At 39.7% G+C, this 25,733-nt stretch overlaps 3 protein-coding genes across 4 annotated transcripts; 2 read left to right on the top strand and 1 right to left on the bottom strand.

The window, feature by feature from the left end:
- Positions 1-672: 672 nt before the first annotated feature.
- On the top strand, positions 673-4,128 carry rnf181 (ring finger protein 181). Of its 2 annotated transcripts, none has more exons than XM_008417586.2 (6): positions 673-762; positions 1,221-1,342; positions 1,428-1,564; positions 1,724-1,839; positions 1,951-2,025; positions 2,387-4,128. In XM_008417586.2, exons 2-6 carry the CDS (start codon positions 1,257-1,259, stop codon positions 2,444-2,446), a joined length of 474 nt encoding a protein of 157 aa, XP_008415808.1. In that variant the 5' UTR covers positions 673-762; positions 1,221-1,256; the 3' UTR covers positions 2,447-4,128. The 2 variants fall into 2 exon arrangements, with proteins under 2 accessions (XP_008415808.1, XP_017161947.1); XM_017306458.1 differs by lacking the exon at positions 673-762 and adding an exon at positions 777-890.
- A 1,959-nt stretch (positions 4,129-6,087) lies between these two features.
- Positions 6,088-18,248, bottom strand: tmem150aa (transmembrane protein 150Aa). Its single transcript, XM_008417587.2, has 8 exons — positions 18,155-18,248; positions 13,499-13,780; positions 12,905-12,952; positions 11,452-11,538; positions 10,974-11,041; positions 7,676-7,803; positions 7,308-7,485; positions 6,088-6,428 (listed from the first exon to the last, which is right to left on the bottom strand). The coding sequence occupies exons 2-8, from the start codon at positions 13,561-13,563 to the stop codon at positions 6,130-6,132; spliced, it is 873 nt and encodes a 290-aa protein (XP_008415809.1). The 5' UTR covers positions 13,564-13,780; positions 18,155-18,248; the 3' UTR covers positions 6,088-6,129.
- Positions 18,249-21,302: 3,054 nt separating this feature from the next.
- LOC103469717 (potassium voltage-gated channel subfamily V member 2-like) lies at positions 21,303-25,253 on the top strand. The gene is made up of 2 exons (XM_008417588.1): positions 21,303-22,746; positions 23,681-25,253. Exons 1-2 carry the CDS (start codon positions 21,412-21,414, stop codon positions 23,933-23,935), a joined length of 1,590 nt encoding a protein of 529 aa, XP_008415810.1. The 5' UTR covers positions 21,303-21,411; the 3' UTR covers positions 23,936-25,253.
- The last annotated feature ends 480 nt before the right edge of the window (positions 25,254-25,733 follow it).

Below are 25,733 nucleotides of genomic sequence, written 5' to 3'. Positions count from 1 at the left end.
TTTGGTCTTAAAGTAACAATGGTCATTTTACTAGCAACATTTATTGATGCATTTTGCTTTATTTATCTTTGGTTGTGTGTCTTAAAACACAGAATTAACACGATAATATCTCTGAAATAACTTGCATTAAAATTTCCGTAAAATAATTTATTATATTTTGTTTAGGTGGGGAACTATACAAAATAATCCCTAAGAATTTTTGGTTTCGTTAGTTTTGATCAGTGAAGCTCTGAAAAGAAATATTTCCAATTAAAAAAAAATTGATATTAGTTTATAGAACAAAAAATGTTCCACAACACGAGGAAGAGCTACGTGGAAAGTGACGAGGTCACATGCAGGTGGGGTTGTGTTGACTGGGGAAATACCTCCATCTGCTGGATGGATTCTAGAATTACAAGCACAAAATCCAGCAAAACTTTATATTATAGAGAACATTATATGCATTAAATAATTTGTCCAAAACACATGCAATAAATTCAGTTTTATTTCTGCAACCTGCACACATTTCAAATACTGTATTGGAAAGCATTTTGTATTACAGAAAAAAGAAGTGTAGAAGACTAGACGTCACACACTGAAATGAGTGATTTCTCCTCTCTACTGACGTGCCTCGATTACACCGCTTGATGGCAGCACTGAAGCATAGCCTTTACCCAAGCAGACGAAGAAAATCCATTCTCTACTGTGATTGGACCAAAGAGTGACGTAACCAACCAACGTAGCACCCGGAAGAATGACAAATGTTTATCGCTGAGGTTTCGGGTAAGTCTTGATATTTTATCGAGTCTTCTACAGGAATAGAAAAGCTAACTTTTTCACCGCTGTCTTGTGGTCATTATTGCTGTCTGAGAAAACAGACCAAACTCTGCTCCTGTTAGCAAACTCTGAAGGTTAGCCGAACTTGTTTGTTTTAATTTTAGTCATTAGTCCTGTTTTTGTTCGTGTGAGTGACTCCTCAGTTTACCTTGTGTGTTTATGGTTGCTGTACTACACCATATTATTATGTTTATATAAGGAAGAGAAGTACATGAATTCAGCTTCAGTGTATAGTCTTTATAGACAGAAAAGAGGTTACAGAAAAGGTTAATGTTTTATTGTTTTTAAAAGTGGCATGGCATTTCTGTTCATGCGCTCTAAAATAAAAGAACCCGAATGGTTAATAATTATATTCATTATTTACATGAGTTCATAATGTAATATAACTCTGTTTATATTTGTAGTTTACTTAATGCACAGATCACACAGCACACATCAAAATGGCCTCATACTTTGATGAACATGACTGTGAGCCCACCAACCCTGAGGAGCAATATCGTCAGAATGCACTACTGGAGCTGGCCAGGTGAGATCCAACCTACCTGACTCATAAGTTGTACTGTAACTGTGACCTGCAGGTTCTAGCTTTGGGATTTTGTGTTTGTCCTCAGGTCCTTAATGCAGGGTTTGGACCTGATTGACTCCGGGGCATTCGACCTGTCAGACTGGGACCAGCGGCTTCCTCCCCCGGCTGCCAAAACTGCTGTTCAGACCCTCACTGTGGTCGTCATTTCCGCAGAACAAGCAGGTGACAGAAATTTTGAAAAACGAGATGAATGCAGACATTAAATGTGTGTTGGGACTCCGTAGAGAGAAAGTTTGAGGGATCATAGTGTTGAAAGCTGTCAGCTAGATGATCTTTTGCGTATTTGAGGAGATTTAATTTGACTCTTTGTGTTCATGGCAGACAAAGGTTTGAAGTGTCCTGTGTGTTTGCTGGAGTTCGAGGAACAAGAGACGGTTCGAGAAATGCCTTGCAAACACCTCTTCCACTCAGGATGTATACTACCCTGGTTGGGCAAGGTAAAGCTCACAAATGTGCAATTTATTAAATGTATATTTTTTTACACATTTGAACAGCGGTTTGCATGAAATCCCTTTAAGACTTTCACATTTTCCACTTATAAATCCTAGACTAACTCCTGTCCACTTTGCCGACTTGAGTTACCGACTGACAATCCAGAGTATGAGGAGTTTAAAAAGGACAAGGTGAGCTGCATGATGAGCTGTTTCACTTTTTGACACATTATAACCGTGATGTATTCCACTGGGTTTTTATGTCCTAAATGTAAACAGACATGACTTAAGAAATCCTTTTTGCAGTGGCTGTTATGCATTGATGCAGTCATCCAGGACTAATAAACCCACACAATAAAATAAAAAGAACAGTCCAGTCAAAGTCCAGACATAAATAAACCAGAGAATCTTAGAGAATTCAAGCTTCAACAATTCTGTGCTACACCGTGTTGGAGTTTGCGTCTTTTGCGGCGTGCTGGATCTGTGAAGTGGAACTGTTGTTACTTCTGTGTTTTCAGTAGGACCTGAGGCGATTGTGGTTTTTCTCTTTCAGGAGAGAAGAAAACAGAGGGAGCACCGACTTGAGGACCTGCATGGAGCTATGTACACCTGATGAAAGTGCTGAATGCTGCAAGAACAGCAAGCTGCATTCAGCCCAATTCCACAAAGATGGAACCCTGTTTGATGTACTGAGACCATTTTGCTACCTACAAAAAAAAAAAAACCTCAAACAAATCTAAAACTTTTCCACAGAACCCCCTCAACAGCGACTGGCATCACTGGATGCTCCATTGTGTTAAAATGAGAGTTTATATTAAATGACACCAGCTTTGGGAACATGATAATGGAACATTTTAAATGTGCTTTTTTTTAACCCGATGTTTCCAAATGGAGCAGAAAGCAGCTCTGAGCACTCTGACTTTAAATTCCTTTTTTATTTAAATTTATGAACTTCTAATGTGCATAAAAGCTGTACTTATCAAGTAAATGGAAATGTTTAGGAAGAGGAAATTAGCAGTGACTATTTGTCATACTTGGAAAGCTTGTTTTTTTTTCATGTGCATTTGTTTTGGCTATTAAAGCTGGCAATATGAGGTATGTATATATATGGATACATAATTTTTATGTATTTATGAGGTGAAATGAAATCATTTACCAAAGAAACCTTTGAGTCCCTTTTCCCATCACAGACCTCCTGTGCATTAGCAGACTGCGTAGCGCACTAAACTAAATTTAGTTGATGGGGGGTAAAAAAATTAAACAAAAACCAGTTTGATAATAACTTCTCATTTTTATTTCATATTTGAATATAAATCTCTGTCAAAATAAAAGGCCTAAATGATAGACAAAAATCAGACATATTTACAGAATTTATAAAAGGAAACAATTTCTGTTGACTATTTTATACAGGGGGTTTCTCTGATGCCTTCGTTAATATTCTATATCTTTTTTTTTTTTTTCAAATTTACAGGACGTAGGAAGAGAGTACATTTCATAGACATTTGGATCTGTGTTGCGAGTGTTGACGTAAAAGTCAGGCGGCCTTCTAAAACATAAGGCTCCACACAAACCCTTAAACGGTGCACACAATGATCTAAGAACAAAACAAAAAAGAAAAGGAGAAAATCTCCACCTTTCATTGGATTATTTGGCATGTTGAATGGTTTTAATGGTACAGAAGCTGTTTGGGCCCCGTTGTTTGGGCTCACAAGCTGCCGTTTAGAGTTGCACGTTGACTTGGTTACAGTATGGCAAAAAAAAAGGCTACAGCTAAACATAAGTCAAATATAATAAAAAGAAAGTTTCTTAGGCAGAGTACATGGGATAAGGCTGAAAACAGTGCACTTCATACTAACTCATACCGCCGCATCGGACACACACACACACACACACACACACACATATAAATGGAAAGAAAACTGTATACTCCAGTCTTTTTTGGCATGGTTTTCTGCAGTCCAACAAAAATGTCAAGTTCAAACTTTTTTGCACAGTAAGCGATGAGAGCGCCGTGTGCTCATTCAGCTTATGTAACAGCATAACCCCAGCTCTGTCACATTCGGACACTTGTGGACGCAGCTGGAAAATACTGAACCTTGACCAAAGAACAAAAAAAATAAAAATAAAAATGCTTCCAACAAGTTGGAAAGCTGCATCTCCCATCTTTCACATCAGACCCACAAAAGAGGTAGGAGACGTGACCTTTTGAAAACGTGTATTGCTGGCATCCTGTGTGTTTGACGAAATAAAACGCGTCAAGCAGAAGGACAAAAAAAAAAAAACCCCAACAGATTATAGATGATGTGTGCTTTATGAAACCTAGCAGTGAAAACTTTCGTCTGAGCAAAACCTGTGCAGGTTGTGACTCAGAGCGTCGTGGCAGTCTGCTGTCCGGCTAGTTTTCTTCACAACAAATCGGCTGCAGGAACCGATAATAAAGAAGGGAGGGGTGGGATACAACATAGGTACAGTATGGTTGGAAGTCAGTCGACAACCTGTATGGCAGTGTCTCATTGTAACACTGTTGTGACAGCACCAATTATAACAAAAAAAAACAAACAAGTTTTCACATCCTAGAACTAATTCACCTATAGTCAAGTTACAACCAGAACTTTAAATGGATTTTATTGGGACTTTTTGTGATAAAGCAACACAAAGTAAAAGTGTTGGGATTTTATGGGACAGATTCACAAAGTAGTTTTAAAAAAAACCCCATTAATTTTAAGCTCTTGATTTATTTTTTTGTTGCCAAAACTGTAAAGCTAAAACTAAATATGATTGTGACTTTGTTGTTGTTTCTACATGCTAAACATTAATATCCCACACTTAAACACAGACAAAGAAACAAATTTCTCCAGAAAATAGATTTGGAATTAATTTGTTAGATCTGGAAAAAAAATAAAATAAAAAAATGTCAATAATTTCAGAAATTTTACAGTCAGTTGTCAAAGGCAACATCATGGCCTGTCCTGGTCAAATTTGTACCGATCTCCGTTCACAGCCAGGCGGCCGCACAAAATCATCAAGAGCTTAAAATGAATGTTTTTTAAACTACTTTGTGTCAATCTGTCCCATAAAATCCCATTGAAGTTGGTAGCTGTAACGTCACTAAACGTGCAAATGTCTGAGGGGAGTGACTACTTTTGCAAGTGTTGTGAAGAACATCTTCTGAAAGGCTTCACAATGAGCTCACAAAGAAGAATAACAACAAAAAAGACATTTCTTAAACTCGTATAAGGCTTCCAGGAATCCAGCCTGGAACGCAGCCAGTGTCAGGACGAGAACTCTACAGTAAATACTAAAGTCAGATTGTAGTTTTACCGTCACTCACGTCTATCATCACATGTAGGCCACTTGAAACGTCGGTGTCACCTGGCAGCTCAAACACTCCGAGAAAGGCATTACTCACCCCAGAGGAGGGGAAATTATCGGATGATTGTTGCGTTTGACATTTCATGTAACTTTGGATTGAAAAAAAGCAAACAAAAATGTCACTTTTCAGCTTAAAGCGAGTCATTACAACAGAAAAGACCATCCAGTTTTGCACTGACATGAATAATGATTGAGACCAATCTAGACATATATATTTATATATATATATATATAGAAAAAAAGACATTAAATTATAAGTGCAATCAAATAAAAGCAGATGAATTTAATGGTCGTATACCTTTCAAGTTATTAATGCATGATTGATTAAATTAGACCGTAAAGCTTACAGTCTGTAAAATATACTATAGCTATTCACTTCTCAACATTCATTATTTTCTAATTTGTTTTTTACGATGCAAAAAAAAGAGAAAAGAAATAAAAATAAAAAATCCAACATGAACTGGTTTTGTTCCATTCAGGAGCAGCGGCGTGCAGAGATAAGCAAAAGGCCAAAAGAGGTGGGCGGGCCGCGCAAAGCGAAGCGTTGGAGGGGAGAGGGGGGGGGGGGAAGAACGAAAATGAGGCGGTAGGAACTTTTGTCTTTTGAAAGCAAGGATCCAGGGGGACGCATTTGTAGAGACGAACACCATGCAGAGTCGTCAACTTTAACCGCCGTCTTGGAAAACATTCACGGTTCCAGTTTTCGAGCCGGCTCCGAACATTCAACGAAATCTGCTATGAGAACTGAGAAGGGAGGAGAAAAACGGAAACAAAACAAAAATAAAGGCCGTAGAGCATTATGGGTAGAAATACCTGGTGTCGCTGAGGTTACAGTTTTATGAATTTGCTCTCTTGCTTCACATGCTGCCAGTGGAGCACCTCTGCAGTGACTTAGTTTTTGTTTTATTTTTTTTCCAGACGGAGCTACAACATAGCTATGCTCTCTGGGGTGCAGTTGAGGTGTGTGGACGTGCTGCTGCCACCGGGGGACTTCAGGCCCTTGGTGGCCCCACCCAGCGTCGACGCCCTGGACATGGGGTCCATGATGACCCCCGAGCCGTGCTGGCTCTGCTGCAGGCCGGCCATCATGGTCTCGGTGGTGACGGTGCCGAACTCGTAGGTGAAGGTGCCGTAGAAGACCAGGATGTCCACGGTGAAGACCCACTCGCAGATGGCGGCGGCGTGCTGCAGGACGAAGCTCTCGTGGATGAAGAAGATGCCGCCTGGAGGGAGGACGGGTTAAGGAGGACAGACGCTTTCTTGCGGAGAGTCGACGGGAAAATGAGGCTGATATCCCCTCTGCAGCGTGGTGGACAGCAGACAGCAGCTGAAGATGACCGCAGCTCAGACGTGCTACAGCAGGTCCTGTCTGCCCCAGGCTGTCAGACTTTATGATGCACACAATCTCTAGAGATGTGCGTTTTAAATGCTGAATATATATTTGGTAATGCACTGAGCAACATGTGCGTCCCCTTAGGACTATCACTGCTCATTGTTATTCATTATTGCTCTTTGTTTAGTCTTACTACTTTATTTTAATTTTTATCGTGTACCATGCTGGGAGTAACAAAATTCCCCCCCATTAAGGGATCAATAAAGTGTTATCCTGTTTTTTTTTTTTTTAATCTTATTTCTTGATCTTATTCTGCTGGTTTGAAACTCGGCAGACGTCGAATGAAGTCGCTGCTTCCAGCAGTTTTAGAACGGTCTCTTCCTGAAAACTAACGCAGAGCCAGAAAAACGTTGTAGAAATGCAGGGCTGTTAGTCGCTAATGTTAACTCAGCAAATGGACTGACAGAGTAACACACAGAACCGTCCAAGAAGTCCTGAGAGAGAAAGAGATCATGTTGAGAAAAGTTATACGATTCCTAAACTAATTGGTTCAACTACAGAATTTATATTGACAGACGACTGAGGTGGTCACATTAGTGACAGCTAGCATGAAGAATAACGAGCCATCAAGGCCACAAACACCCCTGATTGATAAATCAAACGCACCCTTTCACAGAATATGTGAAACTTGCATTAATGGTCAACTCCTGAGTCTTTAAAGGTCAAATCCCGATAATTTCTGACATCCCAATCGATTTACAGAGGATACTGAGGACCAGGGAGACCATGGCTCCCAGCGCCAGAGCCACCCGGAAGTGAGCCATCCAGTAGTCCAGGGTGGTCACAGCCACTCGGTAGGTGAGGACGCACTGCAAGCACACAAACAGCAGCCCTGCAGGAAACGCCACACCGGCGCCCACGTAATGGAGAGATTTGGCGTGATCAACCTGTCGGACAGAAAAACAAACGTTTCATACCAACTGGAGGATCTCAGCCAGTTAAGTCGAGTGTCCTGCATGTCTTTAATGTTTTCTTAGGTCAGGACACCTTCCTGCATCATGTCCAACCTCTGAGGACTAGAGTCAAACATCCCTGGTTTAAAGTCTACATAAAACTTTACGTATTGCTCAGGATTACCTGGAAGTTTCCAACCATGACCAGACCGACGGCGTTGGTGCAGCCAGACACCAGAGCGCTGGTGTTGATCCAACACTGGTGGCTGTGTTCGATCACCTGGGCGTAGCGCAGGAAGCACACCATCACCACTGCAAAGGGGAGGGAAAGAGATGTGCATTAAAAACAAGCCCGAAACATTTGAATAAGATTGTATTAATCCTATGGTTTCACAATTGACAATATAATAGACTTGGTTCGATTGGAGAACAAAACTGCAACATTTGTTACGTTTTTAGCCGGTACTGTTTGCTTTCTCACGGCTCTGTGTGAAGCAACAGTTTGAAAGATCCGTTCACCTCCTCGCCTATGGTGGCGCTGCATCAAAAACTACTGAAGGAAACGACGCAAAAACTTTCTGAAGAAAACATTGAGCTCAACTTCCTTCTTCTTGAAATGGAAATGGAGTAGCGTCGGATGTTAGCTATTGTAGGATTTCTCTTTTGTTTTGAAAAGACCACGAGCCATTTGTCTAGACACTCTGTGTTGGTTTAGGTTGTTTTTACCCAGAATGCCCTGTGCTGTAGCCCACTTCCTGCTTTTGGCGTTCACATATGCAGTTTGTTTTTTAGGTTCGCATCAGAGTTCGATTACGCATTCATGTAGTATTCACTTCATTTTTTACTACCAAGTTAGTAAAGGAATAAAAATGAATGAATGGCTGCCAGGTAGTAGCTTCCATCCTTCTGCTGATGCAAGACTATCTGATATGTTTCTCCAGAGCGGGCAGGATGTGTTCTCCCAGCCATTGATCCATCTAAAAGCAGAACGGAGCGGCAGCTTTCTTTTCAGCTGTGCCGTCTGTGTTTGAAAACAATAACCTTGCAGCTTCCTGAATCATACAGACAAGAGAACCGGAAGCTTGACCCAAAACACGCTGAAATTTGGAGCAGCGAGAGAAATGCTAATTAAAGGACATCAGACTACAAGGAGGGCGGATAAACAGAAACCAGCTGGGAAGGAGAGGTGACTGGAATGATGAAAACAGCTGGAGCGAGGCAATCAGGACCAGTGAGGGGGAAAAGTGGGCCAGAAGTGACTGGTGTTTAAACAAGACAAGAGGGAGAGGAGGAGTAATGGATGAAGGCCCCGAAAGGTGCAGGCAGGGGAAAAAAAAAAAAAAAAAGGACATGGGGAAGTGGAAGGAAAGCTGTATTCATTATTGATTAGGCAGCAGCCATATCTGGAAGTCCCATGGCTATTGGCTGAAGTCTGGAGGCAGCAGGCAGAATGACTGCAAACAGAGGAGATATTTAGTACTTTGCATCTCAAAATATATCGCCCTATTTCAGATTAGCAATGAGCGAACAGTTCTCTTTTTACACAGCAGTGATTGTGGTTACCCCAGAGGACGCAGCTCAGATGATGGAGGCAACTGGGACAGTTTCATATTTGTGCACCGGCACATCTAAATCACACTTTTTTTGCCTTATTTAAAATTGGGCTCAGATCAAAAATGATTGTGCGGGTGACAAATTGAAACAAGGCGGCTGCGCTCAGAAACGATTAACCCCATAAGACTCTGTAAAACCACATAATTATCGATTAGCTAGCTGCCGCCGCCAAGGAAAACACCTGACGAGGCATTACCATCCATTTGCAGTTATGCTAAGCTAACTTCCTGCCACATAAATCTGTAGACGATGTTTAGGATGTCAATCCAACACTCTGAGTCTCCTTAAGTAAATCTTTAATGCGCCGCCATCCAACCCCATCCTCAGACTCGGTAAACCAGAGCAATCAGAGTCAGTCGGTCTTGATGAATTATTCCTCGACCACATTCCATTTTCCCAACACGTTTAGCTTTAAACTGAATTTGTGTGTCTGTGATCAATACGGCGTTTTACAACCTGGGCAGCAGCTCCTTTCACAGGGCTGAATGTAGGGAGACAAGGCAGCTGCGTCAGCAGAAATGTGACCAGGAACACAAACACAAGGACGAGTGGACGGAACCAGGAGTGTCCAAAGTGTGGCCCGGGGCCCATTTGGGGCCCCTTTACTGATTCCCTGTGGCCCGCCAGGACAAGTGTTTTTTTTTTTTTTTTAATGGAGCAAAATTATTACAGAAATTAACATTTTCTACAGGAGAAAATATTAAGTTCAACGCAAAGCATTTGTCCTTTAGCAATCATGTTTTGTACTTTTTCTTTAATTTCATGATGAATAGGAACACATTTATCAACTGACTTATTTATGCATAGAGAGCCTGTTGTTTATTTTTTAACCTGGCTCAATATAGCAAGCATTTATAAAGAGAGCACATCAAAATTCTGTTCTTCTGGCTGAAATAGGCTGAATGTTGTTTTTCATCCGAGTCCAAAAGATTTTAAAAACAGGATTTCTTTCGATTCAAATTCAAAAATACTTTATTGATCCCAAATTAAATTCTGCTCAACTCATCTCAATTCAGATTCTTCAAAGAGTCATTGTAGATGTCGACAATAACACTTTGGCATGAGCGACTTCTTGCAGCAGTCCTGAATTTTCTTGGTTTTATGAAGAACTCAAAAACTCAAGGTTCTGGATCTACAATAATTTTAACATCCCTTTTAAAACAACAAAACCTAACTTCTTTATTTAATTAGAATGACTGTATGTTTAGTTTATCATTGAGCAGTGGAAAAAATACTGTAATTTCTTGTGGTTTAAGACATATTTTTGACCTGCTTGTACTTTTGACTGACAATTTTAAAAACAGCTTATAGTTTAATGGACATAAATGTTTGCTACTCATTCAGCAAATGTGTTTCAAACTCCCTTTTAGTGAATTAACTTTTTTTTTTAAAGTCAAAAACTAATAATTTCCAAAATATTTAAAACACCCTAAAACTGCCCATATCATTTCCAAATGTTAATTTCCATATTTCTGTCCACTGCTTGTTTATTGATAGAATCAATAAATATTAATAAACTTGAAAATATGATTGAATGCAGTTGCTGTGTGCAAGATGGTGACATAAATCACATTGAGGCTTTGACTGCTGCAACACAGTCACAGCCAGTTACCTAAAGAAGTAGTAAATAGCTCTTATTGTCACTCTTATATTGTTGTCATAATAGTAGCACAAAATATCATGATAAATCTTCAAGTTCACATCAAGTTAAATCTCTTATCTATAGTCCCATTTTTTGTCTCAGTTTAATCTGTTAAAAAAAGAAAAAACATTGTTTTCCTAATCAGAACCAGCATGACCCACAAAAAAAAAAAAAAAAAAACGGCCATTACTTGCATCCATGCACTGAAGATTAGTTGAGGACGTACCCATAAAGGCTCCAACGTTGCCAATCAGGCTGAACAAACAGCTTTCAGGAGGGAATGAGCCACATTTACTGCAGGACAAAAAAAGACGACAGTTCAGATTTTAAAACCAAAGAAATGCGCGCGCACGCACGCACACACACACACACACACACTTATCCTGCCGAACAGCTCTTAAGTGATCAAAAACGGTTTAGCTAATTTCATTTGAATATGAAGCTGAGTTTTAACGAGTGCTTGTGAATCAATATTTTTATTTAAAAGAGCTTCAGGTCCCATTGTGTTTTTCCCTTTGTACTTGCCCATCGTTGGAGGCCTACAGTCAGATTCCACGAACTGGAGTTATGCAAAGTGTGGGTTAATGGCTGACACAGAGCAGCAGCACAACCAGATGCTAATTCATGCCCAAGGCCCTTCCCGACACAAGCTGCTGTTTGTGTTCTGAGACAAAGAGGAGAAGTGCAGAGGCGGAGGAGCCGACCTGATGAGGGGGATGTCCTGGATGGTGCAGCAGGTCTTGGGGAATCCTGGTCGGGGCAACTCCTCTGTGCATGTGACGTTGTAAGACCTGCAGCGGCGACACAATGAGGTCAGCTCACTCTCTGGAGGTACAGCGCCTCGCAAATTTATCATGTTCTTTAACTTTTTCCAAGTTGCACCAACTTCAGTGTGCTTTGCTGTGATTAAGGCGTATTTGATTCTTTTGCTAATAAAAAACTAAAAATGCGAAACATGTGGCGTGAGTTTGCATTCATCTGAAGTTCCAAAGTGAAAGCCAGAGATGAGGCGTTTATTTCAGAAACACTGCGTTTTAAAAAGGATCGACGAGAAGAAAAGCCACAAACATTTTATTTTAAAGTTTGTCTCAAGGAAAGCAGAGGATACAGCTGGGGATGTAACTAATGATTGTCTCAGTAATAGATTATTATACTGATTAATCTGACGATTAAACGGATAACAAATTCTGCAGATTTTTATTTTTATTTAACCACTTCAGCCTTTTTTATACAATATTAAAAATACATTAAAAACCGCAAACAAATAATTACATTTATTTTTTTTGTTTTATTGCCAAAGATGCAATAACATAACATTGTCACAGATTAAAAATTGGATAGCAAAAGTTGAGATTTTTTTTATTTTTTTTTGTCAGAATTTGCATCATATGAAGCTAAAACTAGGCATGTGGGTAGATCATTTTTATAGACAAATTGTTTTTTCAATCTTTATTACAAAATGTGTATATATTTTTGTACAGTTTTAGTTTAATTATTGCTCTGAATATGTTGTCATTTCAGCTAATGGTCTTTTTTTTTGCATCTGAAAACTCCAGTTAACAATTAATCACTCACTAAATTAGTTAATTATTTCAATAATAGATTGATTAATCGTTTCAGCCCCTAAACACAGCAAACTTGTAAGATGGTACACTGGTCAGAGGAGATCAAAACTGAGCACACCACCCCCATTATGAAATACGGTAGTGGCACATTGTGCTGTGGGGAAGCTTTCTTCCACTTTGACAGGGAAGTTGGTCAGACTTGATAGGAAAACTGATGTAGCTAAAAAAAGGGAAGCAAACCGACTAGAGAGGTTCACTTTCTAGCATAACAAGCACCTCTAATGTTTAAATTAAAGCACGTTCCTTTATCGGAAAGGCCTAGTTAAAGTCTGGGCCAAAAATCTGACTGGGAATCTGTGGTAAGACATGAAAATTGAGGCTCACGCATTACGCACACCAGTCTAATACCACATCACAGTTCTGCACAGCTTTATGTTGGTGGGTCTATTTCCCAATAAAATACTTGGAACATTAATTTTAGAAAATGTGAAAAGAAAAATGTTCAATAAATAATTCTTGTAGGGCTCTTGAATACATCTAAATGTTAAACAGGAGTATATTTAAAACAAATTTAAAAAAAAGAAACACCCACCAGTTCTCTACAGGACAAACATGGTGATTCATCACAGCCATCGCATACCTGCAGGAAACAAAAGGTCAGAAGTGTTAAAGGGAGAAACACATCATGGCAGACCCAATAAAGCTCAAAGTACAAAAAACAAGCTTAGACTTTTAAAAAACATAAAACCTTACCAAGTATTTCTTATAGTTTCTAGTGCAAATATCTTACTACACTTAAAATAAGACAAAACTAACTTACATGCAACTATTCAGCACAAAATAGCAGCTTGTTTTGAATCAATAACTCCTTAATATTGATGAAGCAGCAATAGCTCAACTGTTAGATTATTTCACTTATAACACGGGAAAAATTTATTGTTACAATTAAATAATCAACCAGTGGAATTAGTGCTGTTTTCATTAAAATTATGGAATTATTAACCTAGAACAAGCTCATCTATCTCGCTGAAAAGCTACTTGTAAGCTAGTTTTGTCTCATTTAGTTTTTCACGAGAAACTAAACTACAAATACTTCAGATTGTGTGTTTTTGGAGCGTTCTCTCCCGGACGAACGGTTCACATGAGTTAAAGCGCAGGCGACAGGCACTCCTCAGCCGTGACTCACACTATCCATATTCCTGTGATGGAGAAGGCAGCCAAGCTGACAGGCAGGACGATCCAGGCAGTCATTGGGCTGGCAGTGAGCTGGCTTTGTCCCAAGCATGGGGTGAGAAGGGGGCTCGGGGCTTGGGCGGCAACACGACGGGATGGGTCAGGTAGGGGCTGGGTGGGGGCGTGGGGTCACTGATAGGCTGGGAGACGCACACAGGGGGGGGGCATGAGAGGACAAACGGGGGGGGTATGGCACAGCTCCTCTGCTCCACGGCACCCAGCAACCAGCAACAACCTTAAAAAACAAGAATGATTGGAAACTTTCCGTTAGGCAGCTTTATTCAGGCGGTGCTTTCTACGACCGGGCGTACTTTTTATTGTTGCAATCATTGTCTGTAATTTGCGCGTTTTTCCTTTCTGGGAAAAACTACAAAGTGGAGAAAGAGTAACTAATCGGACATCGGCAAAAACACTTTGAAAAACATTCCTCTTCCAAGTCTCTCTGGTTGGCATTCAAAGCCTGTGATTTCTCCTATCGGTGCTGAACATCAGCACAAAGCCGGTTTACAGAGATACGACCTTGCTGCTTACTGTAAATTAAAACATCCTGCTAGACAACTCCACTGTGTTGGAGTGGAACTGCGCTTCCACTGTAAACCCAACACAATCTTGGTATTGTTGACAAGCACAGAACCAGCAAAATCACTAGAAAACACATTTAAGGAGACAGTAAAGTGCAAATAACAACCTACAAGTTGCTTTCAGAGGACAGCGTACAACAACTGTGGGGAATGAGTGTTTCGTCAAGGGCAGTCAGTTTAGTGTTGACAGTCGGAGCCAAACAGCACAGCAGAGGTTGCTTAACTCTACAGGGTGTACAGTTACAAATGTGTCCTCGGCTCAGAGGGACTATAGAGTGAATAAAGATTAACTTGTCGACTTTACAGAGGGGAATCATTTCCTAAAAGTGTGTGCAAATCAAACTGGAGCCGTAAAAAAAAAAAAAAGAGAAATGTTTTACTTCTGCAAAGTCAGACGTGGTAAATATGTTCTCGGTGTCAGTCACTTGTTTTAAGTTACTAAACAAGTGAGCATGCCAACTTAAAGTTTGAAATGTTGCTGTAATAAGATAATTTTTTTCAGGGGTGAAGTTTTCTGACCGATTTTTAAGAAGCCTTACCTGCCGATTCCTTTGTTGGCTGATGCAGATTTTTTAATAAGTGACATGGCCAGGTGCTGTAGGTCATTCAGTGTTTCAATCTTATATTGACAGAGTCATTTAAAACACACAGAGAAGATGAGCTAACACCTCCTAATGCAAAGATCCTCAATCAAAGAGGGAGTTTATTGGCCATTTTGAAACCATATGTGCTAAATCATTTTGGAAATGAATCATAAACGGATTTATTTTTTTGGTGAAGTGTTCTTAGAAAGTCATAAATGCTTTTTTTTGCTGGGACTAAATACCAGTAGATAAAAGTGACTGCAGAGTTATTGATGAGTCAGTATGGCGCAAAATTATCCTGTTGTGGACCAGAAAGTACTGAGGAAATATAGAAAGAATTCTCTCTCTTATCACCTTGAATTTACAATTTTTTTTCTTCTAATCTCATGTTATTTTTCTGGTAGGGAGATTTTTAAACATTTAACTTTAGAGACACGTTGTGTTCTTCTGCACCACAACATCCCTTCAGTTTAACTGTAGGAATGCACAGGCCCGTCACAATAACAGATTTAGCTGGACGATAAAAATTGTCCAAGAAGTTATTGCGATAAACGATAATACTGCTGTTTTGACCATTTTCCAGTAATATAATATAATGGTAATGGCATAATAATGCAAGAACACATCCACATCAAAGATCAGTACTCTTTAAATTCTAATGAACAATTAACACTGGAACATTATTTTAAATATTCAAAATAAATAAAACAAATAAAATTAATTTTGACGTTTCTGTGAACAGGGCTGCACAGTGGTGCAGGTGGTAGAGCTGTTGCCTTGCATCAAGAAGGTTCTGGGTTCGATTCCCGGCCCGATCTTTCTGCATGGAGTTTGCATGTTCTCCCTTTGCCTGGTGGGTTTTCTCCGGGTACTCTGGTTTCCTCCCACAGTCCAAAAACATGACTGTCTCCAAATTGTCCCTAGGTGTGAGTGTGTGTGTGCATGGTTGTTTGTCCTGTGTGTCTCTGTGTTGCCCTGCGACAGACTGGCGACCTGTCCAGGTTGACCCCACCTCTTGCCCGGAACATTAGCTGGAGATGGGCACCAGCAACCCTCCCGACCCCACTGAGGGACAAGGTGTAAAGAAAATGGATGGATGGGTTTTTGTTAACAAAATTGTCCTTTAAAAAAACAATAAAACATGCAAACTGAAATGATTGCATGATTTTTTTTTTTTATGTATCATATGATTAATTGATTTCTTGCTTACTGCACATGTAAATTGTTTTAGTAGAGGGGGGAAAAACATTCAATAATGTTCTGTAATGCAACAAGTACTCAGAGATCAGATTTATTTTGATGGATACCAAAAATCAGTTTTTTTTAGTCCCGTTTCTTCAATAATCATGCAGCCCTGGTTAAAAGTTGAGAGGTTAATTGCTCCCTGACATGAAGCCCAATAACAGAAGAGGACAAAGAGTGAGTTGTCCCAACCTCCCAGCCCATCTGCCACATGAGCTCCTCCATCTGCAAGGACACAAACAGTCCTCGAGTTACCGACTCCAGAGGCCGCATCAGACAGCGGCGGAGAAGATTTTCCTAATCTGTTTGGAAGACGATGCTTTCATAAAACATATTTATTCTGAACAAGCATGGCGTGGTTCTTGTAAGTTGTTTTCATAACTCAGAAGATTGTAGCAGTCAGGAGGTATTCAGGGTTATTTGGCTGTTTAGTTGTTACATCACTGCTGAGGCAACTCAAAACACGTGGCAGATTTAATCTCGCTTTCCCACATACCCGCTGGATTTCGCATTGAGGATCTGTTAAAAATGTCAATCGCATCTTTTGTGTTCCAGTCAGAGCAGTTCCTTGTTGTTCGTGCTGGTGAAGGTTTTCCTTGGAGCCACCAAAACGATTCATTTTTATTTTTTAAACATACGGCTGTGAGGAAAAGCCTGAACACTCGCTGCAAATTCCAGATGATTTACAACACAACGGCCAGACTGTGAACCCCGCAAAGCACAGCTGGGGGAATACATAAAGCATACAATAAAAACATGCAATCTGCGAGAAGCAGCTCTGTTCCTGCTTACCCAGAGCAGGAGAGGAAGATCGAGTCAAACATTATGAATGTATTTTAATACCGTTGGCGACAACAACCCGGCAGGGCGGCAACAAGAATTTTTACAGCCTTGAAAATGAGTAATGTAGCCCGATTTGAGGAGAGAAAGGTGCATTTTACAACACCAAAAACAAACAAAAATCATAATGTTATTAACAGCACTGGAACATTATTTTACCATTATTCTAATAGAGAGAGAAAATGGTTTCTATGAAAAATCATTTAATCAAATGACTGCTGCTAACTTTGAGATGTGTTCCCTTAGTAACAACATCCACACCCTAGAGTGTTGCTACCCCCAACCTGTCAGCACTTTGCAAAATTTACTGATTGGAGAAACATTTGATTTCTGAATTTCTGCCTGCCTGATCAAGCAGGCAGAAATTAAAGACGGTCTCTTTATGCATAGCTAATAATTTCTCCTTGAACCACATGCATTTATTTATTGTTCTTACTAACAAAAGGGAGAATAAATACATATTTCGCAGTATCATATTTTTATTTTCCATTTGATCATTTTTCCAACGATTTTAAATCAGACAAAAATACAGTTTTAAATGACAAAGAATGCTAAAGTTTGTTATGAGTGACCGATAGGTTTCACATTGAGGATAACTGTTTAATATTTTCAAATTAAAGGTACTATGTAAAGTAAATGCAATTGCTTGCATCAGGTGTGCTGAACAGACAAGTAGGACAGTGGAAACCCGAGGACCAGGGTTAAAAATCACTGCAATTATATACTTTTCACATTAAATCTAAAAACAGATTAAATAAGTCCACACATTTTCTAACCCCCTCATAAAATGTAGCAACATTCATCTCTTCTGAATCATTTTAAGGTTTAGTTCAAGCTGTTAGCATGACTTATTTTTTACATAACTCTCTTAATAATTAAGCTAACATACCCATCAGAAGCAGACAAAACTTTGGGATTCACAGTGAAAAGATTGCATTGCTTAGTAAATGCAGAGGGGGCACAGTTAGACCATCAACCCCAGCGCTGTACTCAACAATTATACGCCACTGTATTTAAAAAAAAAAAAAAAAAAAAGCATAGAAACACCAGTGACAATACAGTTCACCAAGTACTTCAACCCGTTTGTTCACTTATTTACTTTTAGCAAATTAAACAAAGCAAAGTGTCCGGCGTCTCTCAGCTCTGAAGCCTGTTATGAACAGTTAACGGTACCCGCTAGCCCAGTTAGCTCACATCTAGCTCGCTAGTTAGCTTGCACTTCCCCAGTTGTCTTGACTTGACACTTGGCCGCATCTTGATTTCCGCTAACCTAAAAGATAAGCCGCTAAACAGGATTCGTTCAGAGGATAACACCACTAATAATACTTGGACGGCTTGTCCAGAAAATGAATATGCGCCTACCTTCCACCTGCTGTGCCCACAACAGACCTCATCAACCTTGGTTTCCCTTTAAAAACATCGTTTTCTTAGCAAATGAAGCTAGCAGTGGAACTAACTTCCTGTTACGCCTGTCAAAATTAAGCGTCAACGCGGGGTTTCTGTTTTTTTAAATAATACTGCGAAACACTATTTGGATATTTTTAAAATATTATTTTTACTTTATTGCGTTTGTGTAAATGTAAATTTGTTTGCTCTGTAATGTTTTCACCTGGTAACAAAGTGTTTAATCACTTACATTAAGAGGCAGGATGCCTCTCACTTTTACACAAGAAAAGGAAACAAAATGAAAACGAATGTTTTTAAGTCTATTTTTTTACACATAGTTTTGCATTTTTTCGGTCAAAGTGTCAATTCTTAATGCTTTTGGTTGCAGTAGCCTGACATATGTGACGCTTTTATTTTAGCACAATCCCATAATCTGATGCAAGTAAGTAACTTTACAGAGATCTCCCTGCTTTCAGGCCCTGCTCTGCATCTTTGTCATCAATGTCTATCAGAGAATGAAAGGAACGATTTTGCAATTAAAAAAAAAAAAATTGCTCTATGAAATATTTTAATTAAACAGTTTAACTATACTGTGTGTATTTATGTTCGCAATATGCAGAGCAGCAGCTGCCCAAAGAAAGCTCCTGCCAGGGGTCGAGTTAGGGTTATGATTTTTTTAATTATTATTTTTTTATTCAGGTTACACACTCATTCCTACAGCAGATTTTATACACTCATCCAACTGTAACCCTCTTTAAAACTTACCTATTGACATGTTTTTCTTGTCCAGCAGCAAAAATATTCAAACATAACTGAATCCATCCATCCATTTATGTCCGCTCATCTCCAGCAGTCATTGTGTGAGGCAGGGTATGTCTTGGATAGTTTAGTCCAACACAAAGGCTCACAGGGCAACCACACACACACACACACTCATTAATACCAAAAGGGATTTTTTAAATTTATTTTTTAGAGTAATTGCACTTTTTAATACAATGAATCCAAATGAACGTTGTCCAAATTAAATTGTGAAATACAAGAAGTAGCTGGTTGTAGAATGAACTCAAATGAAGTCGATGAGTACATGTTTTAATCATTACTAAGATGGCCTCGTTGCTATTTGTTTGAAAAACTAAAGGAATTACGATTGAAATAATTGTTGTTTCATAACAGGAAACCCATCAACACAGCTGTGGATCATCATCTACAGCTATTAGTATTTACTGTAAACACTAGAGAGAGTCTGCAGGGGTTTGTTTTCTTTAAAAGAGCTGTGAGGCCGCCATCTGCTGGAGGAGGAAGACATTACGTTGTGCACGTTGAATACACATCAATGTTTCCTTCTACGTTCTATTTTCCAGGTTTTAAATAAGCAAGGAGAAAATGTTTAAATTGACCTATCAGATTAATAGACATGCCTGACAAATATTTTATTGGGACAGTAACACAATAGTATTATTTTCTGTTTTGGGCTTCTCTAGATCTACTATAATCCAAAGAGTTTTTGCAGGAACTCCAGGTTCATTTCACCATCCCAGGACAAGCATAGCAGGTTATTTTGTCAGTCAAATAATGCTGTTAAGTTTTAATGCATCATTTTTTCTCTCACGTGTCTGTATTATGGCTGGGCAATAAATCAGTAAAAATATACATGTGATCAGTTTTAATAGATAATACATTTGATAGAATATTCAATATTCACAGAACTCTGATCCAGAACCACACAGCTTTCTGGGAGATGCAGACGGAAGAAAGGCTTTAGCTGCTCAACCTGTGATAAACTGTGGATGAAACAGGAAAGGCCATACCACCAGTTTGGCAGTATTTCAGATTTTTAAAACCAAAATCTAACCAATAATTATCGACATCAACAATTATTGATAGACTGATATAAGACGCTTATATTCATGTTATGTTTTTCAGCCATATTTTCCATGCACAGTTTGTATGTTGCCTTCTGACGCACTACTGACCAACCCACATTTGACAGTTCTAACATAAGAAATTAATCTCGTTGATCTTGCCCACCATGCTAGGCCAATTTTATAAAAAAAAAAAAACCTTGTTGCAAAGTAAACATGGTTCTGAATCAGTCTATCACTGACCCAGCAGTTATTGTGGTTTCATTTATGTCCCCTGATCAGCTCCGTCTTTTCCCACACTACTGTATAAATACTATCTTGTGGGACTCTTGGCTGTACTAACACATAATAGCCTAACCAGATGGCAGCCAAGTATCCCAAAAGCCTTAAATGATTCTGTACCTGTTTTAACCTATCATCAGTAGCTGGAGCGATGATGATAAATGAAAGCTCAGTGAAAACCACATTATTATTGACATCAGCCTTGTTGGGTGCCACCTCTGGTCACCTTAAGCTGGCGATAGGTGTGTGAGGCGATAATCTGATAGCCAATGACAGGATTAATGGGGCAGTAAAGTTATGTTACACAAAGGACCTTTCCAGGCAAACCCTTTCTGAATTAATTATTTTCACCACATAGTAAATGTCTTAAAAAGAGGAATAACTTCTGCCAATAAAACATCAGATTTTATGCCCAAAGTACCCTACCTCACACCACACCTTCACGACGGAAAGTAGGGAAAGTAGGGAAAGTAGGCTATTGCTTGGTGTTTTCTATGAATTTAACAGATTCCTTTATTTCCCTTCACCTAGGAAACATCAGACAAGCTCAGAAAAAGTGAGCAAACCATGCAAATAATTTTCTGTCTTATTTTTTTAAAAAGGGACATAAAATCAATCTATTTTAATCTCAAGTAATTATTAAATTCTTATTTTTGCTGTGATTTTCTCAAGCAGACATGAAATTAATAGACATGAAACCAGTTCAGTTTCACCAGTGTAATTCACGGGGATTATAAAAGATTAAAATCCCTGCGCAGCTTTGACTGTTTATGTTTGACAATTACCAAAATTGTTCTACACTCTCCAAAGTGAGGCAATGAAAGTATACTTTAGACAAGTTGGAGTCTTTCTAAACATGCCTTGCTGGGATATGCAGCACAACCATCGTCATGTCAGCAGGGCAGCTCAGCAGAGGATAATGGTATTTAGATGCCCTGTAAGTATGCGGATTCTCTCAGTCAGCAACATTAATGGGGACATGAGGCATCCTGCTCATGTCCTGCATGCTTAGGTAAAGTGGGTATTAGCAGTAATGCTGGTCGGTCGGTCAGTGTCCTCTCTCTGGCGTGTAGTGCACTGGTGATCACCATGGGGAGCACCAAGAAGGTAGGAAACTTGTGGAACAGGAGGCAGAGTCTCTTCCCCAACTACAAAGTCACAGACTCGGATGCCGCTCGAAGACCTTCTGAGGTTGTTTACCCTCTGGCCAAGGAGAGCTGTGTGAAGACATGGAACTCTATGCAAGAACTGAGCAGAGACATCTATGATATCTACGCCGAGTATGAGGAAGAAGAGGAGGAGGGTGTCCCATTCAGCTTCTCTAGGCAGATATCACCATCCAAGAAGAACTACGTGATCAACATCAACGTCGGGGGGAAGCCCTATCAAATAGCCTACAAGATGGCAGCAAAGTACCCCAAGACCAGGATAGGACGACTGGCCACGTACACGGATCACAACATGAAGTTGGACTTGTGCGATGACTACATAGTGACTAGCAATGAGTACTTCTTTGACAGGGATCCTGAGGTCTTCCACAGCATCTTCAACTTCTACAGGACAGGTGTGTTGTGGATCAAGGACGAGCTTTGTCCCCGCAACTTCCTGGAGGAGATCAACTACTGGGGAGTGAGGATCAAAAACACCAACCGCTGCTGCCGCATCTCCTTTGAGGAGAGGCAGGACGAGCTGAACGACCAGCTAAAGATCCAGAGGGAGCTGGAGGCCGAGGTGGAGATCGAGGAGAATGAGGAGCTGTTCCACGACATGTTCATGGGTCAGACACGTCGAGCGATATGGAACCTGATGGAGAAGCCTTTTTCTTCGGTCAAGGCAAAGATAATGGCCGTGGCCTCCAGTCTTTTTGTCTTGATCTCCCTGGTGGCCATGACCCTCAACACAGTGGAGGAGATGCAGTACAAAACCCATGCAGGTCACCTAAGTGGCAAGACTTATTGTGAATATGTAGAGTCCATTTGCATTGCTTTCTTCACCATGGAGTACGTGCTGCGTCTGATATCCACACCTGATCTCAGATCCTTCAGCAGGAGTGTCCTCAACACGGTGGACCTCATTGCCATTCTGCCGCAATACCTGCAGGGCATCCTGGAGTTCTTCGACAGCGAAGAAAACTACATGAAGCACGAGGCCGACATAAAGGCGGTGGGGCAGGTGGGCAAGCTAGGGCAAGTGTTGAGGATCATGAGACTGATGCGGATCTTTCGAATCCTGAAGCTGGCTCGCCACTCCACCGGTCTGAGGGCGTTTGGCTTCACCCTGCGCCAGTGCTACCAACAAGTGGGCTGCCTCTTCCTGTTTATCGCTATGGGCATCTTCAGCTTTTCTGCCATGGTTTTCACTGTGGAGCATGACATGCCGCAGACTAACTTCACCAGCATTCCTCATGCATGGTGGTGGGCAGCTGTAAGTACGTCTTTGTGCAAATTAGTTAGACCAGCTATTACATCAGTGCACAGGAGCAGAATTGTTTGTCATAAATGGTGCAGAACAATCAGGTTATAAACTGTTGTATTTGCAGAAAGGTGGTTTTTGTTTAAACAATGGCCTCAGACTGTTTACACACAACCCTAGTGACAGAGCCTGCCCATCTGCCACAATTAAACCCATTAACAGATCAATGCATCGACTCTCTGAGCAGGTGGTGGAATCTTGCTTATAATCCGGTAGAAGTAAATGGTAATCCTCAGAGCAATACTAATGGATACGACGAAGGGACGAGTGTGCAGAGCTCACTGCTGCAAGCTCCTGTTTTCTTTTTTTTTTCAACAAAAATGAGTCACTCAACCAACCAACCACTTCTGAGTCACCTTTGCTGCAGTTTGTTTACAGTGTCTCATTCAAGTATGTCGGTATACTGTGGAAAGGTAGTTTGGATTAAAAATATTCTAACTAATATGGAGTTGTCACAACAGACCAGTTCTTACTGTGAGAGTGATATGGGGCAGAAGCAGAAAATGATACTTACTGTTGAAACGGAACAAATTTATTATACAATCTGATTTATGTTATGTAGAAAAAGGATAGGTCATTTACCCACTGACATGAGCAAATCCAGCAGGAGGTCGCGGCTTTTCCAAAAGCTCAGTGTTATCCTGCTTCATCCATTTCACCACCAGTTATAATATTTATTGGGATAATTGCCCTAATTAACCAGCTGTATCCATGTTTCCATCATTTGACCCAAGCTGTCTCCCTCAAATGAAAAGAAACAAATCAGCAGTACTCAAAGCCAGTCATGGTATATTTATTAAAAATGTAATCTCAGTGTCTCTCATGAATATCTGCAATCTTTGTTGGTCTATCAGTACCGACTCCCCTCCTCTCTCTCTTCCTTTAGGTGAGCATCTCCACTGTGGGCTACGGAGACGTGTACCCAGAGACTGTACTGGGTCGTGTCTTCGCCTTCATTTGTATCGCGTTTGGAATTATCCTCAACGGCCTGCCTATTTCCATCCTCTTCAACAAGTTCTCTGACTATTACTCCAAACTCAAATCCAACCAGTATACAGCCTGCCTGAAGAAACGTGGGAAGGTGCGATTTGCCAAGAGGACAATTAATTCGCTCAGCAGCTGCTTTGGAAGCCACCACTGATTCCTTTTTGAATTAGGATTTTTGGGAAAACTGCATGAAATGTGTTTGAAAACAACTGGCAATCCACTCCAGTGAAATTGCAGCATTTGTGTGGGGAAAACACTCTGCAGCCTCTCTAGGGTCACCTAGTGGCAGAAAGAAGTATTTGAAGTGGGAAGGTCAGCAGAGAATTCTTGAAAAAATAAGCACATTTGGAAATAATTTTTAATTAATTAAGTATAAGACGCATAAAATATTCACCATATTCTTACAGTATTACACTGCATTGAAGAAGGTTTTTTAACCCCCTTAAGCTTGTGGGCATGAAAAGTTATTAAAAATAAAAGTTTGAAAACTCTGTGTTTAGTGTTTAGTCAATCTAAGCCAGTACTTTGTAGCACCAACTTCAGCTGGAACATCACAGGGGTTTGAATAAATTTGCAAAACACTGTATATCTGCTTGTTTTCTTAAAATCAAAGTCTTGAATTAAAGTTTATGACTGATCTGAAAACGTACTGAATACATGGAATATATTTGAGCTCATATGCTTAGCAATGTCAAGAAACGTCATTGCAACCTTACAAGACGTATCTTGGAGATTAATATTTCTGTGAGATGTGGCTTCAGTGAAGCTCAGGTGAGGATATAGAGGGAAATGTTTACAAGTGATACTGTAATAAAGCAAGGCCAAGATATGAAATGTAAGCAACATCTCTTTTCTACATTACAATGTTGTTGTTTATATGAAAATGGAGAATGTTTCTGGTTCTGTACAGGCACCAGGAAATAAATGAGGAAACTGTTTTTTTGTTTTGTTGTTTTTGTAAGAGGAGCTGATGTGCTTTCATTTTATGCTCCTTCTCTGGATCTCAGAGTTTTTAAACGCTTGCCTGTAAAAAGTGGTGCCGCTTTTCAAAACTGTTCAATATCCAGTGATTTCGCCAATGATGCTTGTGTGATAAAAAACCTGCAGCGTATGGAACAAACTCAGACTGCAGTCTTTTTGAATAAACTCTACTCTTGCTTTAACTACAGTGTCTTTAATGACTGTAAAAGAAAGTATTTTTTTGGAGTGAACACATTTCTTCTGACCTCACCGAGATTTCTTTCAGTTATTGCGAACACATGTTCCTACTGAGATCTTCAACTTTCTACAATCCAGAACGTTAAGGGTGCTCTCGTTGGTATTAACTAAGCCCTGAGTGCATGGATGTTGTTATCGTTTAAATCTGAAAAAGATTAAGATGAATTAGAGTAATCTGTGAACCTTGTTCAAGAACTTTTTGAATAATTCTGAAAGCATGAGACTGCTGCAGATTAAACATTTTTATATTACTGTGTGTTTTCTTTATTTATTTCATTTGTATCTGTTTTATAATCTTTTACAGATCTCAGAAAAAATGCTCTAATTTCGTTGTATACTATTAGTCATATACTGAAATAATTCTGTTGTGACTCAACATATAAAAACACAGATGACAAATTAACATAGATGAAAGTGAGGAGATCAAGAAAAATATATACATTTCTAATTATTTTGAAAAGAAACACTGTGCTTACAAAACATTAAATGAAAAATATTTTTATGCTGAAAGAATTAAGATTGCATGGAAATAGAAGAATCAAGAATCAACAACCTGAACATGCCATGCCCATAGAAAACACGATGTTGGCAGTATCAAGCTGTGAGGATGCTTTTGTTTTCTTAATGGTGATAAAGAAGCTGGTCATGGTTGATGGGAAGATGGACAAATGTGTGGAGACATAACTCAGAAGATGTAGCTGTAATCACAGTGAAAGGTGGTCCTATAAACAATT

The sequence above is a fragment of the Poecilia reticulata genome, linkage group LG9 (genome assembly GCF_000633615.1).
Source record: "Poecilia reticulata strain Guanapo linkage group LG9, Guppy_female_1.0+MT, whole genome shotgun sequence".
NCBI classification, from domain to species: Eukaryota; Metazoa; Chordata; class Actinopteri; order Cyprinodontiformes; family Poeciliidae; genus Poecilia; species Poecilia reticulata.
This window is presented reverse-complemented; position numbering and strand designations above follow the sequence as displayed.